Raw genomic sequence first — 23,840 nt, forward strand, 5'->3', positions numbered from 1 at the left:
ATCATTATCTCATTTTTATCATAAAATACTGAACAGCAATAGGTTTGTAATAATATTCAAAAGCAAATAATATAATATTAATAATGATTTAAAATTGGCATTAACAATATTTACAAATAATATTAAATATATACAATAATTGTTATTACTATAATCATTAATATAAAAAACATAATAAGTCATCTGATTTAATAAAAACATGTCTATAAAATTGCCATAAACTTTTAATAATAATGTGATTAATTACTAATTACATTTTTTAAATTTAAACATTAAATTTAAATCATTAAGTATTTAAATATATATACTTAAAAATTATTATATATTTCATAATAAAAATTATAATGCTTATTACAGTTACAATAAATTCTATTATTTTTTAAATATTATAGATACAATATTATAATATTATATACATATATTTATATACTGTATATGATATTAATATTTATATAAAAATATCAATAATAATATTTATACATTTTAACCTTATTTAATGTTTATTTACAAATAATTTCCAGTATAATAATATAGCATTAGAATATGCAGTAATTCATACGTATAAAAGAAAAATTAATATTTAACTTATGCTTAAAAAACATCTTTGATTTTTAAAATAAAAACATATTCATTATATTATTGAGTTTCATTGAATTATAATAAATTGAGTCACAATAAAAGTATAAAAATAATAAAATGCAGAAATGATGAGTTAGATATTTAAATTCTTTATATAAATATAAATATATATATCAAAAATATCTATATATTAATACATTATATTGTTTTAATACTATATATAAGTAAATAAAATATTTCATTTGCATTGTAAGTATAGTTTGGCCATCAAATGTCATAATTATATTTATAAAAGTAAATAATTTGTTAAAATTATAAACATAAAAACTAATTGATATTTATTATAATATGTGTTTACTAATAATATACCATTAATATTATAATTTGCACATTTTTATTTATTATTCATAGTATTTTAAATAAATGATATCGCAATTATCGTTATATCATATCATTGATGACTTTAATTCGTATAAAGCAAAACAACTTTTTTTTGTAAATAAAAAATAATTAACAATTTAAATTTGATTTGTTATTTTTATAACTATACTATACTGTACATTAATTATTAAATTATAATGTATAATAAGCATTTATATATTTGCAAAGTCAATGAATTTACAAATATATAGTGTTTTCAAATATAACGTAAATTGAAAATATTTTATTAAAATCAAGCGATTTAGATGTCATTAGAGAAACAAAAGATTAAATATAATAAACGCACGAATTGTATGTTAATAATAAATACAGTATAAAAAAGATTTAATACTTTCATTTAGTTTTAATTTTTAAAATATGTTTTAAATATAAATAATGTAAATTCAAATACAATGGATAGATGCGGATGAACTTCAAGAGTGTTCTCATTTAATGGCTTACCATTTGCTAATAATATGATATTTGTTTTAAAAACAGTAAAAGTTAACATTGAAATACTATTAATGACAATTAAAATGGTTTAAATTAAATCATCATTTAATATAAAACAATTCATGAATATTTGTTTAGATTTTGCAAAAGTAACGAATCTATTATGAAATCTATTTAAACAAACATTTTTATTCAATTATAAATTATATTATTTTATGTTTTATTTAAGTTTAAAATAATAGTAATTTATTATATTTTATTTATAATGTTACTAATATATAATTGAATCAATTAAGTTAATTCAACAATAATTTTAATTAATAATTTTATTATTAATTAACATAAGTTTTTAATATTTGTTTTGTTGGTGCTTTGAGATAAAAATAAAACCAAAAAAAATAATTAAAATAATAAAGATGTATTAGTTTGTAAGATATAAATATATTATGATAGCATAATTGCAATATTATAGTTTACGATAACAAAAATATTAATTTAATTTAAATAATATTAATCATTCATATTAATCACACTTTAAAAAGTTTTCCCAATATATTAAAAACTTGATTACTATTGTTGTGCAAAACATTTGTGACAAAATTTAATATTTTTAGTAAACTATTACAGATAATGTCAATTCATACTAATGTATTTATAACATGTAATTATAGTTAATTATTTTTATTTTAAATCTTTAAATAATAATCAATCAATCAAAATATAATATAAATAAATATTCTAAAATATCCTAAAACAACAATAATAATATTTAATATTTAAAAATATATAATTTATAAGTAATTAAAATATAAGTTTTTATATCACATAAAAGGTCAAGTTCTTCAATAATTAGAGGATATAATTTTTTATTATTTGTGTTAAAATTAGTTTTTATATAATAACTAACTTTAAACTCACAATTGATTTTTTATCTTCCTTAACGAAAGCAATTAATTATTTTTTTTAATTTTACTGTTTTTATTGCTGTTTATATTAATATATTACGAATTTATAATTATATATATAAGATGATGATAAGAAGGATATTTAAAAATATAATTTATTAAATAACATTAATGTTATTTGAATCATTATCAAATTTATAGCATTAAATGATTTAAACTAAAAAAAATAATATTAATTGCTTGTAATCGAGTTATCTAATGATAAATAATTTAATTGTAAGTAATTAATTATCACTTATTTAGAATATATTTAAAAATAATTAAATTTAAAAATCTGATAAACTTATGCTCATCATTTTAAAAATACAATATTAAATGTTTATACATTAATAGCATATAATTTTGGTAACAATTAATAAGTAAAAGTTAGAAGAAAATATAGAGAAAAATTAGTGCAAAATTGTGTGGACATTGAACTCAAAATATATTCATAAATTGTGTGCGAATCGGATGATACCTAAGTGTAAGGTATTTCATAAAACGCTTTGGGCTCTCATAACACTTGAATTGTTTTACCATTTATTATGCTTTTGAAAAACAAGTCTCTCTTTCCTTCCCTACCTTTCCCTACTCTCTCCTTATTAAATGCTCTCTATTTTACAGACAAAATGCTATACAATGTTATATAACTGTTTGAACACATAATTAATTAATCAATTTTTTATTTCATCAAAATTTTTAATAATATTAAGATTGCATTATATATTAAACTAATTAATTATACATAATTTTGTTTTTATTTTAAGCTTAATTTATATCTTTAGTAATATAAGAATTTTTTTAGATGTCAATTGAGGTGAATATCATTTAGAAATAAAATATAAAAAACTAAAGACTATTAAAAGTATTTTCAATATATAAACATAGATTTACATAATGTTTGATCCAATCTTCCCGGAAAACCCCACCGCCGACCCCATCCCTCCCTTATTAGAAATATTATACATCAATAGTAATTGAATTTCCTATAATTTTTTTTGTATATACAGTATATAAAATAGAGATATTATTAACAGTTTTTATTATTTATGCATAATATCATGTATTCATTTATTTTATTGACTATAATTAAGGTATAAATCAATTAAAAGTACTGACAATAAGTTGAGATTTTATAAATTATTTTGTTATATATATATAAAGGATGTTAACTATAAACAGAGTTCACTATTGAAAGGTTAATATAATACTTAATTAATGCAATAAAATAAAAGTTGTTTTTTCCTGTCATTTAAATATAGATTTGCATTAATGTATTGCAATATATTTTATCTAAACATTCAAATCAAAACAATTTATTGGAGTAAATGATCGCAAAATTATTCAATCAATGCATCAAAACATTTAGTAATTTTTATGTAAATTGTATGGACATTGAAATGTACCGAAAAAATTATATAAATGTTTTTTTCAGTTATATTTTCATCTTTTATCGCAATCATTATTCACAATAAAAAACTTTCAATTCATATAAACACTAAAACTGTATTTATTATTAAAATAAAAATATTAATACATTTAGTTTATCATAACATATGTAAGTCATTAAAATTCAATGTTAATTATCGGTTATATAACTATTGAATGATAACATTAATGTTAAAACTATTTTCAATTGACATATCAATTAATATGTAAATATTTTTGAATTTTAATTATCAATTTGAAACTAATTTGACAAATATATGCATAAAAATTAAATACAAATATATACCGGTATTACAAATTGAAATAAGTTTTATACATCTATTGTAATAATTGTCATTAAAATGCATGGATTAAAAAACATCTATTAATAAATATAATACTTATATGATATATACTAGAGGTATGAACCGAAAAGATCTTAAAACCCAAACCAAATCAAACCGAAGTTAAGTTACAATCAGGGTTTTAAGGAAATAAATGCCTGGAAATGCCAAAATAGATGCCATTATAATGTATTAATTATTTATTTACGTTATTCTACTTTAAACTAATATTACATTAAAATTATAACATCAAAATTCAGATAATTTGATATAATATCATATTTATATTTTAGTTAATTTGATAAACAATTTTTAAAATTAAAATAAATATTACGTTTATTTTGATAACAAATATTCAGTATAATTAATATATTTAAAACTGAAACCGTTTTTAGTACCGAAACATCGAAACCGAAACCTTACTAAAACTGTTTCGGTTCCGGTTTCAGTCGGTTTTAAAAAACAACTCTAATATATACTGTACTTATCATTGCTATTGCATTGCGTTATAAAGTACTGTAAAGTGAGTCAAAACACATTAAATGCCATTCAATAGACTATTGAATAAAAAAACTGTATTTTATATGTACTGTAATTGCAAACAATAATTGCATCACACGATTGTATACATTAGTCATTCAATATAAACATCAATAACGTAATTAAGGGAACAATATATGCAATAATGTGTTAAATGATTAAATCGATTGTTTGTATGACGTTTTTGATGACCAAAACAGGTCTCTTTGCCCCACATTTAGACCAATAAGAGAGCGACACATATGTTAAGCAAATGTTTATAAAAGTGTGACAATTGTTGTGAACATTGATTACAATGTTTTACACTAAACTCTAAACATTTATTCAGTTTATTATTATTATTATTATTATTATAGTTATTATTATCCATCACTTCATCATTCATTTGATCCAAATTGAAGACAATGCAGGACTTGACTCACAAAAAGATATTAATAGCAAAAGTGTTACCAATGATGGCTTCAAATATCAACACTAATAATAAACAAAAGTTCATCGAAGTTAAGATCAAAGATTTAAAGGCAATGACAACCAGATGTTTGACCAGTGGTCAGCTATCGGCTGACAAACCGGTGGACAAACCAAAGCGTAAAAGAGAAAAGTTGGACCACTTGACCATCGATGAGAAAATTAAAAGAAGGTTTGATTTGATTAACTATTTGATGCCAAATATATCTAATATATTGTGATTTTCATCGATAGGAAACTTCACAACAGAGCGGCCGCACAGTTGGCCAGAGATCGGAAAAAATCTAAAATGAGTGATTTGTACGATAAAGTTGAATGTCTTACTCGAGAAGTATGTCTTATTTAATATAAATTAAAAACAATACAATTATATGTAATTATTATAATTTTTATGATTAATAGAAACAAATCCTTTTGAACACAAATGAAGAGTTGATTGCAAGACATGAAGCTTTGGAAATAGAGAACAGAGAACTAAAGGAAAGGTTATCATCGATGAGCCAACAGTGCGTCAAATCTGTAGAGGAAAGCGATTGTAACGTTGAGTCCGCAGAACTCATTAATGTTTCTCAGCCGCAGAAACTCGCGACGATTGCCACCAAAACAGATATGAAAGCTGTGTCTCACTCGATGATGCCATTCATCTCTTGGTTAACGGTTCTGAATCTGATTCAGTGCTTCAATTCCTTCAGCAATGTTCACAAGATTTACTCGACTCTGAAATTACAATCTCAGACAATGGAGAAAACTGTCAAACAGGAGAACCAATTGAGTCAAACGATATCCCAATCCCAGTGTCGGATGTCAGCACTCAAGACGACTATACAGACTTTGAATTCTCTCAATACTTGAAGCTAAACACCAAACCCGTGAGTCCGATGTCCTCTCAAAGCGATTCTGGCTATGAGTCGGACAATTCACATATTGTTTTGTCTGACAATAGCATTGATGTGACCACTGATATGCAATGGAAGGAAACACTATCCGAGCTCTTTCCGGATCTCATCTAAATTATTGTCTTCAAAATCATTCATTTATTAATATATATATTCATTTAAAAATTAACATTTATGTTCATTATGTTCAATATTTTCTATTTAAAAATATAACCATTAAATATACAATAATTTAAATTATTTGTTGTAAATAAATCGTAAAAATAATTATTCAATAAATTGTTTATTTGTATCTATCGGTACTGTGAGACCAAAGTGGTGTCCGTTTGCCTATAAAGGCTTCAATGCCTTCCTGAGCGTCCCTTAAGCCTAAGTTAGTGACCATAACTTGAGATCCGTTACAATAAGCCGTTTCCAAGTTTTGGTTAATTTGTGAATAAAAAAAATGTTTTCCCAAAGCTATTACTGATTTACTTTTGCAAAGTATAGCATTGACCACATTCTGGGTCTCACTATTGATGTCTGATTCAGAAACCACTCGACTAACTAATCCGCACTTAAGAGCTTCATAGGCCGTAATGGTATTGCCGGTCATCAACATATAAGCGGCGGCTTTCAAGTTAACGCTTCGGGATAGAGGTATGGCAGGTGTCGAACAAAATAGACCAACACTAGCACCGGGAGTACTAAACTTACTTTTGTCACTCGCAATGACAATATCAGATGCGGCCACCAATTGACAACCGGCCGCTGCGGCCAAACCATTCACTTGACATATGACCGGGACATTCAATTTCTGAAGAGATAGCATCAGTTGACCGCAACTGTCAAATACTTTTCTGTGGTATTCTTCACTTGTTTGTGTTGTCAACTCTTTGAGGTCGTGTCCCGACGAAAATACCGGTCCATTAGAGCTAACAACAACACAACGAAGTGATGGACTGTCGACAATCACTTCCCGCAACCTTTCAATCATTGCCAGAGACAATACATTCCGTTTCTTCGGGTTATTCAACACCACATGTCTGACACCGTCGGACTCATTGACCAAAAGTGTTGATAACTGCGATGTCGTGTGAAGTGAACGCACAATACGTGTCGTCAAAGTTTTGGTCACTAAACCAAACATTTGTCGCATTCGTGGGTTAAGTCACTTAAACTTAAGCCAAGTCTTATCATATGATTTATTGACTAAACATTACATAACATTGAATTCAATTCATTAGTAATTTATATAAACTTATTGCTATAATACTGTAGTAATAATAGTATTAACAGTATTATACAGTTTTGTACACACTTTGTACAGTCAGTGTATAATACATAGTGTAAAGTACTGTAGTATTCATTTATAACTGCATTACAGTATTATCACTATTAATAGTCTGTCTATAAAAATGTGCTAAAAATATACATTAGCTTAAAGTCAATCACTATAAAAGCTAATAAAATATAAATAAATAGTTAATTCAAATTTATTTTTATTAATAAAAATTTATTAAACAATTTTTGTTGTTAAATAATATTAGATATTTTAATATTTTATTTTGATATAATTTGTAATATAAAGAAATTATTTTTATTATATTTTAGTAAAATTATTACAGTATTATTATTATTATTACTGTAAAATTAAATTATAATTTATTTTTCATGATTCAAAAGGGTATTTTATAAAAATCTACATGTACATAATAATATAAATTAACTAATATGCATTATGTTTATAGCAGGGTTAAGCAAGGTTTTAGATTTTAGAGGGGTATAGGACAAGTCAAATGACAAAAATTTCGATAAAACTACTTTTATTGCATTTTTTTAACGTCAAGAGAAAATTCCCAATAAATTCTATTATTTCTAAAAATATTTTTTTATTAATTATATAAAGACATAAAACTAAAATATTAGTAATTAAAACTTTAATTTTTAAACTTGAAATAATTTTAGGGGTCATTTCTCCTTGTTTTTAAGCTACAATTTTTCAATTTGGTCAAAAAAGTATGGGGGGGGGGGTAAATCCAAAAAATCACGATCTTAGGGGTATTTTGGTTTTACCCCATACCCCTTTTGATTAACCCTGATTTATAGCTATGTAATGATATAAATTAATGATTATTTTATTTAATAGTAGCTTAACTTATAAATTGATAGACAGATGTGAAAATTAATATTAAAGGAGTTGCGAAATATTTTTTTACAATTTTAAATATTAGTTATATAACTAAGCAAATGACAACACATCTATCATATGTATAGCCCCGGGAGGAAATGTATTTGCATTATAGACCAAAATGTAGTATTTATATACATTAAGATTAACTTTATTCGCCTAAAATATTTTTCAATTAATTTGAAGACATTGGATAAAATGTGACAAATGTTGACTATATAGGACATTATGGATGAGATGATAATAAATTAACTAAAAAAATAGACAAATAAATGATTTCTCAGATAAAAATCTCAAATAATTTAAATAATTGTGAGTTCTTTGGCATCACTGAAGAGTAGAGCAATGATATTAAATTGGATGAAATATTGAGGGAATTCCCAACTCTGTTAAAGTCATACATAACTCGTGTTTTTTTGCAATGAGATGTCATATCATCAGTGAATCAGTGGTTGGATTGCATGCAAAACGTGGGACACAAACCAAACTAACGAATGAATGCCTTAATAAATATTAGTTTGACTTTCAGTCAGTGGATCTCTCAATCAAATGAGTTCACAGCCATACCATTGATCCGACTGTCTATTGACTTCTTGTGCCACAAAATCATCGAAAACATACATTCCTTGGGCTTGAAGTCTCCAAAAAATGAATTGAAAATAATATATTTAAATTTTTTATATAATAATATACTTTAGATTCACTTTTTAATGAAAAATAACCCAAAGCTATGAACTTTTCTGCAAAATGTATTTAATTCCCGTTTTAAGAATTTATTAATTATTAGAATTTCGTATAAAAAAAATATATATATATATATATATTCTCAAAATAAGTCTATCATATATTTTTGCTAACTATTATTAATGACTATATAAGAAAAAAATATATAATGATAAAAATTAAAATAATTTTTATTTTTATATTATCAATATATACCTGAAGTTTTGACAATTGCCATACTGTACAGTATATTGTAAGCCTAAACATTGATGCACAAATGTATACAGTAATACAGTAAAATTACAGTAAAATTACAGTAAAATTACAGTAAAATTACAGTAAAATTACAGTAAAATTACAGTAACATTACAGTAAAATTACAGTAAAATTACAGTATATATTTTTTATGTATATAACGTTATACAATATATAGATACACTATAGTTTATGATAAAGTAATTGTAGACTAACTAAACTTATTTGATGTAATTTAGCATAAAAACGGGTACTTTATCATTGATATTGTTGTACAATATATAACTTAGAAACTAAATATCTATAAGTCTGCAGTATTTGTTGCTTATTTTAAAGGCTATCATTAAAAATAATTAATGGCAGTGTTTTCTGTGTTGAAAATTAATTTTATTTTTCAATATCGGATAATTTAAATAATGATAAAAAAATTCAACATATTTTCATATAAAAACTAAAATTAATTAATTAACAAATTATTTACTGTAAAATACAGAATAATATTAAAACAACTATTGATAAGTAAAAAAGTTTGGGGTTTAAAATTTACATTACAATAAAATATTATTATATTTAAAGTAATTTATAATAATTATCAACAATATTAGTAATTTTATTTTTAAATTTTATTTATGACTATCAAAAATCACCCCAAATTATAGGTTTACTGAATAGTGATCACAATATATCAATAAAATTATTTGATAAAAATAGACAATTAGTGAATTTTGATTTACATTATAACATAATAACAAATTAAAAAACATTAATAATCTTATAACAAGAATCTATAATTAACAACCATTTATAATAAAACTTTCTCCCAGTTTATTGTTTGTTTCGTATTAATTTTTAGATAAAGCAATTTTAATTTTTTAAAATTAAATCGTAAAAATTGAATTAAAAATGAATTATCGTTTTAAATATCTTATTAATTATAAAAATAATTATTTTATGAGTTTGTGATAACAAATGTTTGAACAAATTGTTGTATTATATAATAATTTATTTTAAATGAATTAATTGAAGCAATGATTGACTTAACATGTGTTTTGTGTGCGAATTATTCACAACTAAATGTTTAAATATACAGTATATTCATGTATATAATAATTTATATCTTTTACTATCAATAAAATAATATATAGATATACTATATATATATATATAACAATATCTGAGTCCAATCCCTATTTCATTGCATTTGATCATATTTTTAATATTTTAAATAATACACATTTAATACTTATATAATATTTTGTTATCTTAAATGCAATAAAACTCAAGTTTTGTATCAATTATTGCTTTTGTTTAGACCCTTTCAAAACTTATAGTTAATTAAAATCGTCCAAAAATAAGGCCTTATCGACAACCAAAAGATCTTATTTATCGACTATAATAATAACATTATTTTTGTAGTTAATTAATACATTAAATTATTTATAATTATTAATTTAATGATTTTGTTTGTTTGTTAAAAACGTGAGTGATTCACAATTGCATTTAACATATAAATTACTTCAAATGAAATTATTTGTCTGAAATACATTATATTTTTAAAGATTTATAACTATTTTTAAATAATACATAATAAAAGTAAAAATAATTAATATCTATAACAAACATCAAAAACATTTATCTATTAATTGTTTGTAACAGATATTATTACAATAAGAATAATCACATTCAATGAAATTGATGATAAATAATGAATCAATCAATATATAGGGGACGACAGTTAATATGGGATTATATTATCACAAAGTGGCTAAACTTAACTAATTATACATTATTATAAACATTTGGTTCAAAATTATGACTTTAATTTCATATTAAGTTTTTGATATTACGGTAATTGTCATAATATCTATGGAGCTTCACTTATTTTATTTAATAAGTTAGAAATGATATAATTTCAACAAATTATTAATAAAAATAACTAGTTTGTATAAATTATATTTTGTATATTTAAAAATCAATTAATTATATAGTGTAACAATTTTAAAATTTGTATATTTAATAGTATCATTATTGTCTACTGAAATGCAAAAAATACTGATTAATACTATTTTAAACAAAACTGAGCATTAATTTAATTAGTATTAACTATCAATTATTAATTTTCAAAAATCAAATTAAGTAGTATTATGAACAATGATAAAAATTGCCAAAATTTGGTTTCTACGGTATTTGGTTTCAATTATTTTTCATATAATATATATTGTATTATTGGGTATATTATTGTTTGAGATATTATTATAAGTGATGTAAAATTATTTGTTTTGTTTAGTAAATTTGGTGTTAAAAAATCCGTACGAAACGGATTCAAAATTACTTGTTGTCGGAGCAGTATTTGGTATAGCATTGAGTGGCGGTATAGACGGCACTGACACTTGTGCTGTCAATGGGTAAGAAATAGTGCGCTTGGCTTTAGTCGACCGTCGGTGTCGGACACCGCCGAAGCCACCTCTAGGAAGAACCATACGAGCGTTGCCCTGTGCGGGTCGGGAGCAGCCGTGAGCTATCAGCTCATTTAAATGAATAGCATAGCCCTCACTCAATATCTATTGATTATAATATTTATAAAAATATAAAATGAGACAAATAATATAGAAAAGTATGATAAATAAAATTCATATTTAAATTGTTTACATTTGCCATTGAATGCTGTTTTTTAGATACTTTGCCCACAATATTGATTTGTTCCGGTTTTAGTCCCAAAGATTGATAAACAGAAATATCTTTACTCGAACCATATGCTGCTTGAAATACGATCTCAGCCTTTAAAGCAATAATTTATAAATATATTAAAAATATAGATATAACTAATAAATTGTTTTCAATAACACAATTTACATCATTTTGAAGATGTCTTAAATGTTCAGCTTTATGTCGTAAAGGATCAGTTGATAAACGGTCCGCAAATGAGACCAATCCATGAGGAAAGTTATGTTGGGCGAGCCATGAGATGACTTTTTGCTTATTAATTTTGTATAAAAATTAGTTTTTATATAAAATATAATGCTATAAATATATGCTACCTGTTGCATATCTGGACGGCCAGTTATGTAAATTATAAGATAACCTAACTCTTGCCAATATCTTACGATATCTACAGCTCCGGCTCTAACTTTTGGATCTTTTCCAGTAACAGACATACTGGCAGTGAATGATCCGTCTATACTAAAGACTACGCATTCAGTTTTGGGCGGAACGACAGCCATATAAAAGTCAATGGATGTGTGGTCACCCCTTATGATAATATCAAGTAATTGTTATTTAAACTTTAATTAAAAATTTTACAAAATAATATATATATACTATATATATATATATATATATACCTGACTACAATCTTAACGGGATATAAACCAAGTGTAAATGACTTATCATCGGGTATAGTATATGCAAGTCTACCAGATTTATCAGTGAGTTCGGTAGCTAAATAAGTCCAGTCGCCTGATCGGCCATTTTTCATAATATGAATGTCCACTTTTTCTCCTGAAAGCGCTACCACATCGAGAGGACCGTACATAAAACGTGCAGATATTACTTGTGTTGCGCCCTCTTTGACAATCACATCATTTGCCCGATGATTGGCTGTTATGTTCTGAGTAAACAATACGTTCAATGGATCAATTAAAATGAAATTATAGGCTTAAAAGGGTATGGGTATGACATACTCGGCTCACCTTAAGCTTCACCGAAGTTCGTTTCTTTTGCCACTTTTCTCTCGGTTGACACGGAGTAAAACATTGGACATCTTTTTCAGTGTCCATCGTATTACTGCTCATATATTCGGATCTTGAAATCTTTATGTATAAAATTAAATTATTTAATAAAATTAATGCTTAAAATAATTTTGCTTAGCTTTACTTGTCTTAAAATAAATGAAATGACATCATTTGATTCCCAATAACTGGCGTGAAATAAATGGGGCAAAGCGTGTGTCGGGAAATTGTTAAGTCCTTCGGGACAATATAAGGCGTAATCAAGTCTTTTAGATCCCCACCACTTTTGGGTCACTATCGCATTAATAAACATTTATTATAAAGATTTTCATCTTTAAAAAATATTATTTTTAAATTGCAAATAAAATATAATTACGTGAAGTAATATTTGGTAGAGTTAGGGAATCAAAAGTCATAGAAATATTGCTGGAAATACTGGCTTCACTGGTCCGACGGCCACCCATTGTCGAGTAAGAGTGAGATACTTGAGGACTGGTGTCCGGTGCAAATAAATGACAATATGTTTGCAAATACTCGACTATTGTATTTAATAAAAATACATTTTTAATTGTAATATAATTTTTATAATATAAAATTATAAATTCAATTATTACGTAAATGTATGGGTTGTCCGTCGCCTAACGGATATTTCTGATATCGGGAAACATTGACGGGTGGAATGTGTGAGAATCTGGCGCTCAGCAGAGGCTCTAATCGTAAAACTGATGGATCGGTCGGATGGAACAGATTATAGATATGACTGCACGAAGGCTTTGGTAATGGACCTAATTATGATATAATGTATAAATAAATTATCGGTAGTCGTAAATGCATTCATAGTCTTACATGACTTGTCATCGATGGAAAGCATTTTCCTGAATGTGAGAACAAGTCCAAGAGGGGAACCAAACATAAAGAAATCGTTTATTTCAAATTCTAAGCGATGACAACAACTTTGGTCACTGGAACACGAGCTCCTTCTTCGAGGTAATGGAGCTGTCAATAGACGATGTGTTGCACTTTCATCAACAACTGTTGTTTCACCGGAATGTGAGTGGGATTTAAAATATGTTCGGTTTACTGGAATAGCATTTGATTTGGGAAATAATATCTTTGATTTACTTGTTTTTTCCTGATTTTCTTCAACATCTTCATTACCACTTCCATCACTTATAGATATCAATGGATTTTTATGACCAGTTAGTACAGGTTTGTTATGAGAATCACTCATTTTTTGAGTGTCTGGTAGATCAGGAATACTGGTTTCACTACCATATTGACTGCAAAGATAATTTGATCGACACATAGCATCAAATCCTATTACGGATCCAATGCTATCACCAATAAGACACACCTGACCACAAAAACCCAATCCTTCTTCGCTCTTTAAAAACTCACTATAGATATGATTTGTTGTGGATATTACTTTAGAAACATTCTCATAGTACTCATGCGATGAGATGGCAAATACTGGAAGTGCTCCAATAGGTATAGCATCGTATGTATGATAAACGCCGTCAATAGCTGAGGGCGACGCTTGAAAGCTATATGGACTCAAACTCGACAACACTACGAGAGCGTCGTAACAAATTGCTGGACACGAAACTAAACGAAAGGCTATTCTGCCATTAAGTCGTGGATAATGTTGTCGAACAACTGCTTCAAATGAACTCCGAAATGTCGTTATATCCGATGTCTTGTTTGAATTCAAATCAGTTGCAGCATCGAGAAGACTTCCGCCGTGTAATATAATAATTAGTATATCTGTTGGACAGGGAGTTGTATGAGTGGGTGAATTCGGCAGAGATGTCGTATCCACACTATTTCTATTCATAAAAGCTGTTTTGTGTTTCGAGTGCTCTGATTGTATGCGTTTAATGTATGCCTCAGAAAATATGTTATCAGCTTTTGAAGAGTTTAATAATTATTAAAAATTCAAACAACAAAATCATAGTTTATCTTACATTCATCGCCGGCATCGATACTTTGTTGCTCTTTAGGTCCCAAATCTGATGGTATGTATTCAAGTGAACTCCATTTGGTAATTGGACTGACATTTAATATTTCTAAATAATAATAACAAATAATATGCGAGAATTGCGGAGCAAATAGCGGTAATAATGGATATCAATTAATACCTTCGGCGTCATAAAACTCATCGTCAGAACTGGAATCTGAATTTCTAACAATACTTTCCATTCGTAAGTTAGCTATTTGTAACTCATAATCATCTGCTAGAATATCAACAAAAATGTTTAATATTATAATTTACTCTAAAGATTACGACAACAATATAAAAACCAATGCCTACAATGTAGAAGACCTGCTTTGGAACTACTTCTGGACCATATTTTTCTTTTGCCATCTTCTTGATCTTTGGAATGCTTGATAGTAAGCGGTGGATGTGTTATTGTTTTACATTTTGGAACTTCCATTGCAATAATTTCTTCGTATTGTTCATTATCTTTGTCTATAACATTCAGATCAATCTCTTGTCTCTCTGAAATTGTCTGACTATTGATCTGTTGTGTTATAGCATTGACTTCATTTGCATTTTCATTATTGACAGCCATTCTGTTCTTGAGATACTCTTGTGTTTCTTTCTCTAACTTTCTAATGTCAGCCATAGTGAGGTCGACCCACTCGTCCTGCCAACTCCACGCCTGTTTGTGTGCCCGAACCATAGTCTTACGCAATGCTAATAAATGCAATTAAGCAATTTTTATAATACAAATATTTATAAAAATAAATATATTTCTAATAGTATATTAATAGTATAAAAATTAATGCATATATAAAAACCTGAGTCGTGTATAAATTTTTCAATTTTGGTTTGCATTCCCCAGTACTTGAACTCAACCCTACAGAGTTTGTAGGCACACATAATGCACTTGTTTTTGCCTTTATTGCCATTTTTCAGTACATTCCAGTGCTCATCGACCCAGTTGTCAGACAACGGTCCCCGTCCTGTCTTCTCCGATACGTAAAACTTTGGATCTTCTTCTCTAATATAATCAGATGAGTAGAGCTGATCCTTCACAATATCGATAACATCTGTTTACAAAAATTATATTGTTTTCAAAATTATATAATAAATTTGTTAAAATACTAGAAAATATTATTCTGAAATCATATTTACCGACAACCCGTGACCTAACTTCTGAATTGCTTAATTCAAAAACATTTTCTTGATTTCCACAATCATTATAATATTTGGTCTCAATTTCAATGAAAAATTTCTCTACGAAAGGGCAGGTATAACGTGTTTTAGTGTATGGATAGGCATTCCAGGCCTCTTCTTCAACGGTCAGTGCAGACTTAGGTAACAATGCTTTGAGCCAACCTTTCATTTATTGAAAACAATAAATAATTTAAATAATAAATGACAAAATAATTTAAATTTTTGTTAAATACCTGGTAAATGATACCCTACGTGATATATCTTATGAGTGTATTGTCCAGAACCTCCCGGTCCCTCATCATATGGTTCATTAACAAGTATTTCGACACCACTTCCAGCGCCCTGTGTTTCTTCTTTGCTTTTTTTCTATATATATAATATGAATAATCATAACTCAAAATAATTATAAAAACTATTTTACTAAAAAATTCTTATATAAATCAAAAATAAAATAAAATATTTATATATTTAAAAAATTAATAAAATATAAATATTAGTTATATTAGTAGACATACGGCAATCATATAAAGTTGTGCCACTTTGTACTCGTCCACAGATAATGGCAGTGGTATTCGGAACTCTTTGATCAACATTTTTACCGATGTCTTGAATGGCACTCAAGTCATCAAATGTTGTATCCGTATCTGTAATTGTCATCAATAGTGTCATGAAAACAATTTTAGATATATAATTAGTTTATCATTTAATATATTTTACTAAATTAGTTATAAAAATAATTTATCGATAAATCTGTCGCTAAAATAAATGCTTTTAATGTCTAAATAATTGGCAAAACGGATGTCTTTGATAAATAAATAAAGAAAATCTAAAGAATATATTCTTAACAAATGAAGAATTAATATATAAAGTGCTTCACTCAGAGATATGTAATGCTCTCTCTCTCTCTCTCTCTCTCTCTCTCTCTCATAGCTATAGTTAGAGCTACTATTGAATCAATAGTATTGATTCCCAAAAACTACTGTATGTATTGATATGGGATTTATTGTATGACAAACACATACACATAAAAAGATACACAGCTCTGCAAAACCAACTGTTTTCATACAAACCATTACATCAAAGGATTTATCAAATACTTGACTAAATTCTTAGTATTAACTCTTTTGCTCTAATTGTTTGACTATACTATTGAAAAAAGAAACATTAAAATAAACAATAAAATAATAATAATATTATTACAGTATTTTCTATTTTCATTTTATGTCAGTTATTATAAACTAAATAAACCATTAAATAATTAAGTAAAATGTTTGATAAATTAAATCACAGATAATGTTATATTATCTTATATATGCTTTATTCGCAAAAACATATATATTATATATACTGTATTTCTATACCTATATTCTATACACTATGAGATAAGTACTACTAATAATAAATGAATACAAATATCCTGTTTATCTGTTTATTGTCTATCATTATAAATGTTTGACATTTTCTTAAATAATACATTAAATTTTCAACAATTTTCTGTCATTTTTCACTTTCATTAATGTAAATAACTCTACTGTTTGCCTGTATTTTAAGTCATTGTTTATATAACAAACTAGTAGTGTATTTAATACTTATTTATATAAAAACCTACAGAATATTCTCTATAATACTAATAACTTATATTTAATAAACATATCAAATATTGGCTGAAAAAATACAAAAATCACTATACAGTACACAAAGTTATAAATACAATAAGGCTTTAACAACGCTATAGAATATGATATTAAATATCAATTTACAAACAAAACCAATCACTTAATTAATAACTATTCAAAAAATAATTTGTAATAAAGTTTTATTATTATTTATTTACTCATGTTTTTTTAAATATCCATTTTAATAATTATAACGATTGTTGTAATTTTAATAATTTATATTATTATATCAATATATGATATCTAATATTAATAAATCTAATAAAATATATGTAAAATAATATAAAGTTATATCATATCATTATTTTATTGTCTGCAAATAACACTATAAACTATATGCCAAATAAATAAACAAATATTTAAAATATTAATTTTATATTATATATAATAAATGTTTTTAAAATAATGCAGTAATTAATATATTTATCATATGATTGAAAGCACAAATAATTTGAAATTAAATGTTTATTAAATTAACTTATAATAAGATATAAATCAAGTATTATATTGTAATATGATTTTTAAAAATTTGTTATAATGTAATAAATTATTATTTAATAATTAATTTATATAATAAATTTACCTCATTATTAAATACATGGTTAGTGTTAACATTTAAATCATATGATTGTTAGACAACAAACAGTAATAAATGACATATAAATGTTTAAAAGCCATTCAAAAACATAGGGTTTGACACTATAAGTCCATTGACAACATTATTGAGCGATAAAATACATCAATACATAAAACAATAGTTAATTGATTCATACAATAATTAGTAGTTTTAATAAAACAACAGTTAATTATAAGCATATTATTAATATTATTAATATTATTATTATTATTGAAAGCACTGTTACTCTCACACTATATAAACATTTCTAATGTAATGATAAACATATTATTCAATAGTATTATCGCTGTATTACTTGACAATCAATGAGAGCACTGTTCACATACTAGTAGTACATATAAACATAAATGTAATGCAAATGTCAAATGTCATACATTGTATAAATTGTTATTAATGTACAATCATTACTATAATTACTTATTGTTTATATATTGGATCAATTGATGACAGATTAATGACAATAATATGACTTATTTGGTGATTATAAGTAATAACAGCTGATTGTTGTCATGCAATGGATTACAATGAGTTGAATGAATCAATTGATACATACGTTATATACTAATGGCTAATGTTTTGTCAAATGGTTTGCAAAATGGCTGCCAATTGTTGTGTCAATTGTTTGACTCATTTGTTATATTAATGACATTTGAATTGCAATTAAATTAACCGTTGATTTAGTTATCACTTGTTATCAGTCAATCATTTAGTTGTTTGTCTTAAAATCGGACGTTTTATTTAATATATTTGTTTAGCGATTTGTTTTGCATGTCTTGATTGTGTGGGTGACAGTCATGTCCGCCATCGACAACATCTGCCAACTGAACACTGATCTGAATGGCAATGAAGACCACATTCATACCGTCACTGGTGGTCACCGTTTAGGACACACTAGAGATCAATTGACACCATCTGTGCTGAGGATGACTTCGACATCCGATTGCGCTATTAGTGTGACGACAGTGAAGAAGGCGAAGTACGGCACAACCTGTCTGTCGACAACACAAACAATTACTGCCAATCAGTACAACAACTCCGCCAACAACTCATTATTAGTTAATTTAAAGCATTCTTCCGAAGCCATACAACAGTGGACACAAACGGAAGACATGGACTCGTCTTTTGTTGACATGGATGTGACGAATAATAATAGTATTAAATGTAATAATAATAACATTAATTGTAAAGATAATGGTTTAGACAAATGGCTCAAAACTTTCTACAATTGGTCGCACAACGAGAGGATACAAGCGTTAGACAGTTTGGTCTCAACGGGCATTTGCGAAGTACAACAAATCAGACATTTGCTGACTTTGATTGAACCTCAGCTCCAAAGAGACTTCATATCATTGTTGCCAAAAGAGTTATCATTATTAATATTAGGTTATTTAGATCCAAAGGATCTGTTAAGAGCGTCACAAACGTGTCGTAATTGGAGGATATTATGTGAAGACAATGTTTTATGGAGAGAAAAGTGTCGCGAAGAGGGACTTCTCGACGATAATGAAAGTATCACTGACTTCTTCAAACGTCGTCTTGAGTCGAGTCGCTGTTCACTCATGTGTTCAACACCGACATCACCGCCGCCTTCAAACAGCTCATCACCAAAGCTGTGTCCCTTATCTCCAGACTCGCCAATGCAATCATTTGCTAGATCTGAGAATAAGATACGATTCTTGAGACAGAAAAATATTGAATATAACTGGAGATATGGAGTGTTGTCCACAGAAAAAGAGAGTACAACACCTACAGGAAGAGGTCGTCTTTTAAAGGAAATACTTTATCTCAAAGGACACGACGATCACGTTATCACATGTCTTCAGTTTAATCCCATCTCTAATTTAATTGTTAGTGGAAGTGATGACAATACACTTAAGGTGTGGTGCAGTGAAACGGGTCGCTGTAAACGGACACTCACTGGTCATACGGGTGGTGTCTGGTCATCACAGCTTTCATCCGATAATATCATAATTAGCGGCTCAACTGATAGGACGTTAAAAGTTTGGAATGCAATGAGCGGAGAATGTCTTCACACACTTTATGGCCACACGTCTACCGTTAGATGTATGGCATTGCATGAGAATCAAGTGGTCTCCGGTTCTCGTGACGCAACTCTCAGGGTTTGGGATATAAAGACTGGATGTTGTAATCACGTATTAACAGGACACGTGGCCGCAGTGCGTTGTGTCCAATTCAACGGTAAATTATGCGTTTCCGGTGCTTATGATTACTTGGTTAAGGTTTGGGATGTAAGTACTGAGACCTGTCTGCATACACTTGAGGGTCATACAAATCGAGTCTATTCTCTACAATTTGATGGATTACATATTGTAAGCGGATCTCTGGATACATCAATTAAGGTGTGGTCGGCAGCAGAAGGCACTCTTAAGCACACTCTTGTAGGACATCAGTCATTGACGAGTGGAATGCAATTAAGAGGGAATACATTAGTGTCTGGAAATGCGGACTCAACTGTTAAAGTTTGGGACATTACGACCGGTCAATGTTTACAAACATTGTCGGGACCTAACAGACATCAAAGTGCTGTCACATGTCTTCAGTTTAACTCACGATTTGTCATCACATCCAGTGATGACGGAACTGTCAAACTATGGGACCTCAAAACTGGAGAATTTATTAAGAACTTAGTATCGCTTAGTAGTGGAGGAAGTGGTGGAGTTGTGTGGCGTATCAGAGCTTCCAATACCAAACTGGTTTGTGCTGTCGGTTCCCGAAATGGAACCGAAGAAACTAAACTATTAGTTTTGGACTTTGATGACTACCAAGACATTAGGCAAACCAGGTTTGAGGAAATGGATACTACATTTGAAATGGACAATGATTTTGATAAAGATAATAATAATCTAATTTTACTTTAATTTTTTTGCTTATTTTAGTCAATAATAATTAAATTGTTTACTCATTTATAAAGAGAATAATTTCGTAAATCAAATACACTTTTGTGTAATTCTTTTATTTAATCGAAAATAAATACAAATTTCATTTCACACCACTTCCTGAAACACATTAACATATATTTTAATAAAGATTTTATTTTTCAAAAATTAACTATTAATCAAATTGTCCATTACTTATACAGTACTGTATATACATAATTATAATGGATATATTGTACTAAAGGTAATACTGTATTCAAAAATAAATTATTGGCAAAAATAACTTCAATAAAATAGATAAAAGATATATATTTTATTAAATTATTACTAGACTTGTTAGAGTTGTAAATTACATATATGTTTAATACAAAATTAATTATCGTAAATACCGGACATTTATATAAAATAATTTTTATTAAAAATTATATATCGGTTATTACAAAATAGGTTCACATCTATCTATAAATTAATTACTGGTAATCAAAATCTGATATAATTTATAATATATTCAAAACGAAAAGACATCAATATATGGGGTGAATATTTCAAACATATCTAATAAAATATGTGTTAAATTAAAGAAAATAAATTTAAATATTTTAGTAGTATATTATTAATAATTAATTTCAAGACATTATTTATCTTAAAATAGCAATAATATATTATATAATATTAATTTTTAAAAAGTATATACAATATGTTTCATCATATAATTCATTTCATTTTTAATGACATAATGTTTGAATTAATCTCAAGTCGTTGTTATTAAACATTTTTTGCAAATATTTGCTAATTTAATAATTTTGTATAAAAACGAATGTTTTATAGATTTAAAAATTATATATTTTTTGTAAAAATGTAGTAAAAATGTAGAAATATGTGTTTTTGAGAATTTGTCAAAAAAAATCTTTTTTATATGATTCTGATAGATATCGATTCACAGATTAATATATTTAACCGCAAAAAATATGTGTTTCACATATTTTGATGTCTCTAATAATAGTGAGAGTAGTTTTGTCATTTGGGATAGTATTCTGTTAAACAGGTAATCGACTCATTAGTTTATATTAAATATATGATAAACCATACATTCAATTTAAAAATGACCAAGGGCATAACTCTAGATAATATTAACTATAAAATTATTTAAAATTAACTAGATAATAGTTTCACTAGACAATTATTCTATGTCGATGCTATTATATAGTTAATTTTACAATTAATTAAAAAATGATCAAGTACAATAATATTGAGTTTAATATTATCTATAATATGGTTTCGGTGGTCATCACAACACAACACCTATAAGAAAGAGTGTCAATCAATGGTAATGCTATTATCTGGTCAAACAAACATTGCATTTAATAGTAACCAATGGCTAAGTTAGAGATAAAATTATAATAAATAACATTTTAATTAATTGTATGATTGTTCAGATAATTATAATTATTATTTAAACAATTGATTGCAATTATCTGTTCAATTATACAATTAATTAAAATATAATTAATTACACTGTTATTGATTATATCTATAACTTTGCCATTTGTTAGTTTTAAATTCAATGTACGATTGATCAGATAATTGTAGTTAATATCATTGCCGCTGTTTAAGACTGCACTTATAAGTTATAAAACTACCGCTATATTGATCTCAATAACTATAAAACTGCATTAGTTTTGATTACCGTCCGTAACCGTAAACAGTCCCTCCCTAGACATCGTGGGCTATATGTGAAACTATGCGGAAAATAAGTGATTTACAGTCAAATACCAAATGTTTAATTTCATCGATTATCAAATTATTGAAAATATTTTAATATATTATAAGTTTTTTTTAAGTTAATGTCTGTAATTACTCCTTAAAAATGCTTGTTTTCAATGATCAAACAGTTTCTAATAATAATCATTTAATTGTATTTAACAGTAATTTGTAAAAATTAAAAGTACCGGTAATTATAATAGTGATTGTGAACTACACTGTATAATATAATCTACATTACCTGACAAACAGTGATTGAAATCAATTATTTGTTTAATAATATAAAAAATTTCAATAAATGTTTTATTTTATTTATTTGACGCGAATTTGTATTATCAGTATAACAATCATAGCTAGTGACCGGTCTTACATATTATTTCATCCCCCAATCATTTCCTATCCCCACGACTTGACATATTACCCCAATGGTGGGTATATGTAAGTTACAGTCCCAAACCAAATGTTAATTTTAAAAATTTAAAATTGTTTATCGGAAATGTTTTCGCTTACATACAGTAGTTTAATAATGACACAAATCATACAAATTTTACAAAATGTCTAAATAAATGTTGAAAATCGTTTATTAACTATAATATATTATTATTATCTTTAAATAATTAATCAAACAGTAATCAACTAAAATATATAATAAAAATGATTTGCAAACAATAGTCATTTTATTTGATAATCTAATTTTAGCATATATTGTATTTTCATTGTCTAGTCATATATTACTACAC

General features: G+C 26.5%; 4 protein-coding genes across 6 annotated transcripts; 2 read left to right on the forward strand and 2 right to left on the reverse strand.

The window, feature by feature from the left end:
• Nucleotides 1-4,986: 4,986 nt before the first annotated feature.
• LOC128953871 (X-box-binding protein 1-like) lies at nt 4,987-6,294 on the forward strand. The gene is made up of 3 exons (XM_054299399.1): nt 4,987-5,348; nt 5,411-5,507; nt 5,579-6,294. The coding sequence occupies exons 1-3, from the start codon at nt 5,113-5,115 to the stop codon at nt 6,026-6,028; spliced, it is 783 nt and encodes a 260-aa protein (XP_054155374.1). The 5' UTR covers nt 4,987-5,112; the 3' UTR covers nt 6,029-6,294.
• An 18-nt stretch (nt 6,295-6,312) lies between these two features.
• Nucleotides 6,313-7,300, reverse strand: LOC128953870 (enoyl-CoA hydratase domain-containing protein 3, mitochondrial-like). The gene has a single exon (XM_054299398.1). It carries the CDS (start codon nt 7,208-7,210, stop codon nt 6,356-6,358), a length of 855 nt encoding a protein of 284 aa, XP_054155373.1. The 5' UTR covers nt 7,211-7,300; the 3' UTR covers nt 6,313-6,355.
• Nucleotides 7,301-11,323: 4,023 nt separating this feature from the next.
• Nucleotides 11,324-18,549, reverse strand: LOC128953699 (protein retinal degeneration B-like). Of its 3 annotated transcripts, none has more exons than XM_054299215.1 (18): nt 18,389-18,549; nt 16,645-16,773; nt 16,363-16,495; nt 16,088-16,291; nt 15,751-16,002; nt 15,260-15,646; nt 15,087-15,179; nt 14,913-15,014; nt 13,795-14,853; nt 13,563-13,733; nt 13,325-13,486; nt 13,094-13,242; nt 12,901-13,029; nt 12,562-12,827; nt 12,259-12,469; nt 12,074-12,196; nt 11,870-11,998; nt 11,324-11,781 (listed from the first exon to the last, which is right to left on the reverse strand). In XM_054299215.1, exons 2-18 carry the CDS (start codon nt 16,720-16,722, stop codon nt 11,491-11,493), a joined length of 3,939 nt encoding a protein of 1,312 aa, XP_054155190.1. In that variant the 5' UTR covers nt 16,723-16,773; nt 18,389-18,549; the 3' UTR covers nt 11,324-11,490. The 3 variants fall into 3 exon arrangements, with proteins under 3 accessions (XP_054155190.1, XP_054155191.1, XP_054155189.1); XM_054299216.1 differs by having other exon boundaries at nt 12,910-13,029; nt 15,087-15,182; XM_054299214.1 differs by having other exon boundaries at nt 15,087-15,182.
• A 450-nt stretch (nt 18,550-18,999) lies between these two features.
• On the forward strand, nt 19,000-21,462 carry LOC128953711 (F-box/WD repeat-containing protein 7-like). Its single transcript, XM_054299230.1, has one exon. It carries the CDS (start codon nt 19,237-19,239, stop codon nt 21,319-21,321), a length of 2,085 nt encoding a protein of 694 aa, XP_054155205.1. The 5' UTR covers nt 19,000-19,236; the 3' UTR covers nt 21,322-21,462.
• The last annotated feature ends 2,378 nt before the right edge of the window (nt 21,463-23,840 follow it).

This window comes from Oppia nitens, unplaced genomic scaffold, assembly GCF_028296485.1.
Source record: "Oppia nitens isolate AA-2021 unplaced genomic scaffold, nextdenovo-longstitch-racon4-pilon3 scaffold23_pilon_pilon_pilon, whole genome shotgun sequence".
NCBI classification, from domain to species: domain Eukaryota; kingdom Metazoa; phylum Arthropoda; class Arachnida; order Sarcoptiformes; family Oppiidae; genus Oppia; species Oppia nitens.

Bases quoted from the DNA above. Each gene is read 5' to 3' on its own strand.
- LOC128953871 (XM_054299399.1), top strand. From the start codon at position 5,113: ATGCAGGACTTGACTCACAAAAAGATATTAATAGCAAAAGTGTTACCA. The intron at 5,349-5,410 runs GTTTGATTTGAT...TTTCATCGATAG, and splicing joins GATGAGAAAATTAAAAGAAG to GAAACTTCACAACAGAGCGG. The intron at 5,508-5,578 runs GTATGTCTTATT...TATGATTAATAG, and splicing joins TTGAATGTCTTACTCGAGAA to AAACAAATCCTTTTGAACAC.
- LOC128953870 (XM_054299398.1), bottom strand. From the start codon at position 7,210: ATGCGACAAATGTTTGGTTTAGTGACCAAAACTTTGACGACACGTATT.
- LOC128953699 (XM_054299214.1), bottom strand. From the start codon at position 16,722: ATGTTGATCAAAGAGTTCCGAATACCACTGCCATTATCTGTGGACGAG. The intron at 12,197-12,258 runs GTAGCATATATT...AAAATTAATAAG, and splicing joins GCCGTCCAGATATGCAACAG to CAAAAAGTCATCTCATGGCT. The intron at 11,782-11,869 runs GTAAACAATTTA...TATAATCAATAG, and splicing joins AACAGCATTCAATGGCAAAT to ATATTGAGTGAGGGCTATGC.
- LOC128953711 (XM_054299230.1), top strand. From the start codon at position 19,237: ATGTCCGCCATCGACAACATCTGCCAACTGAACACTGATCTGAATGGC.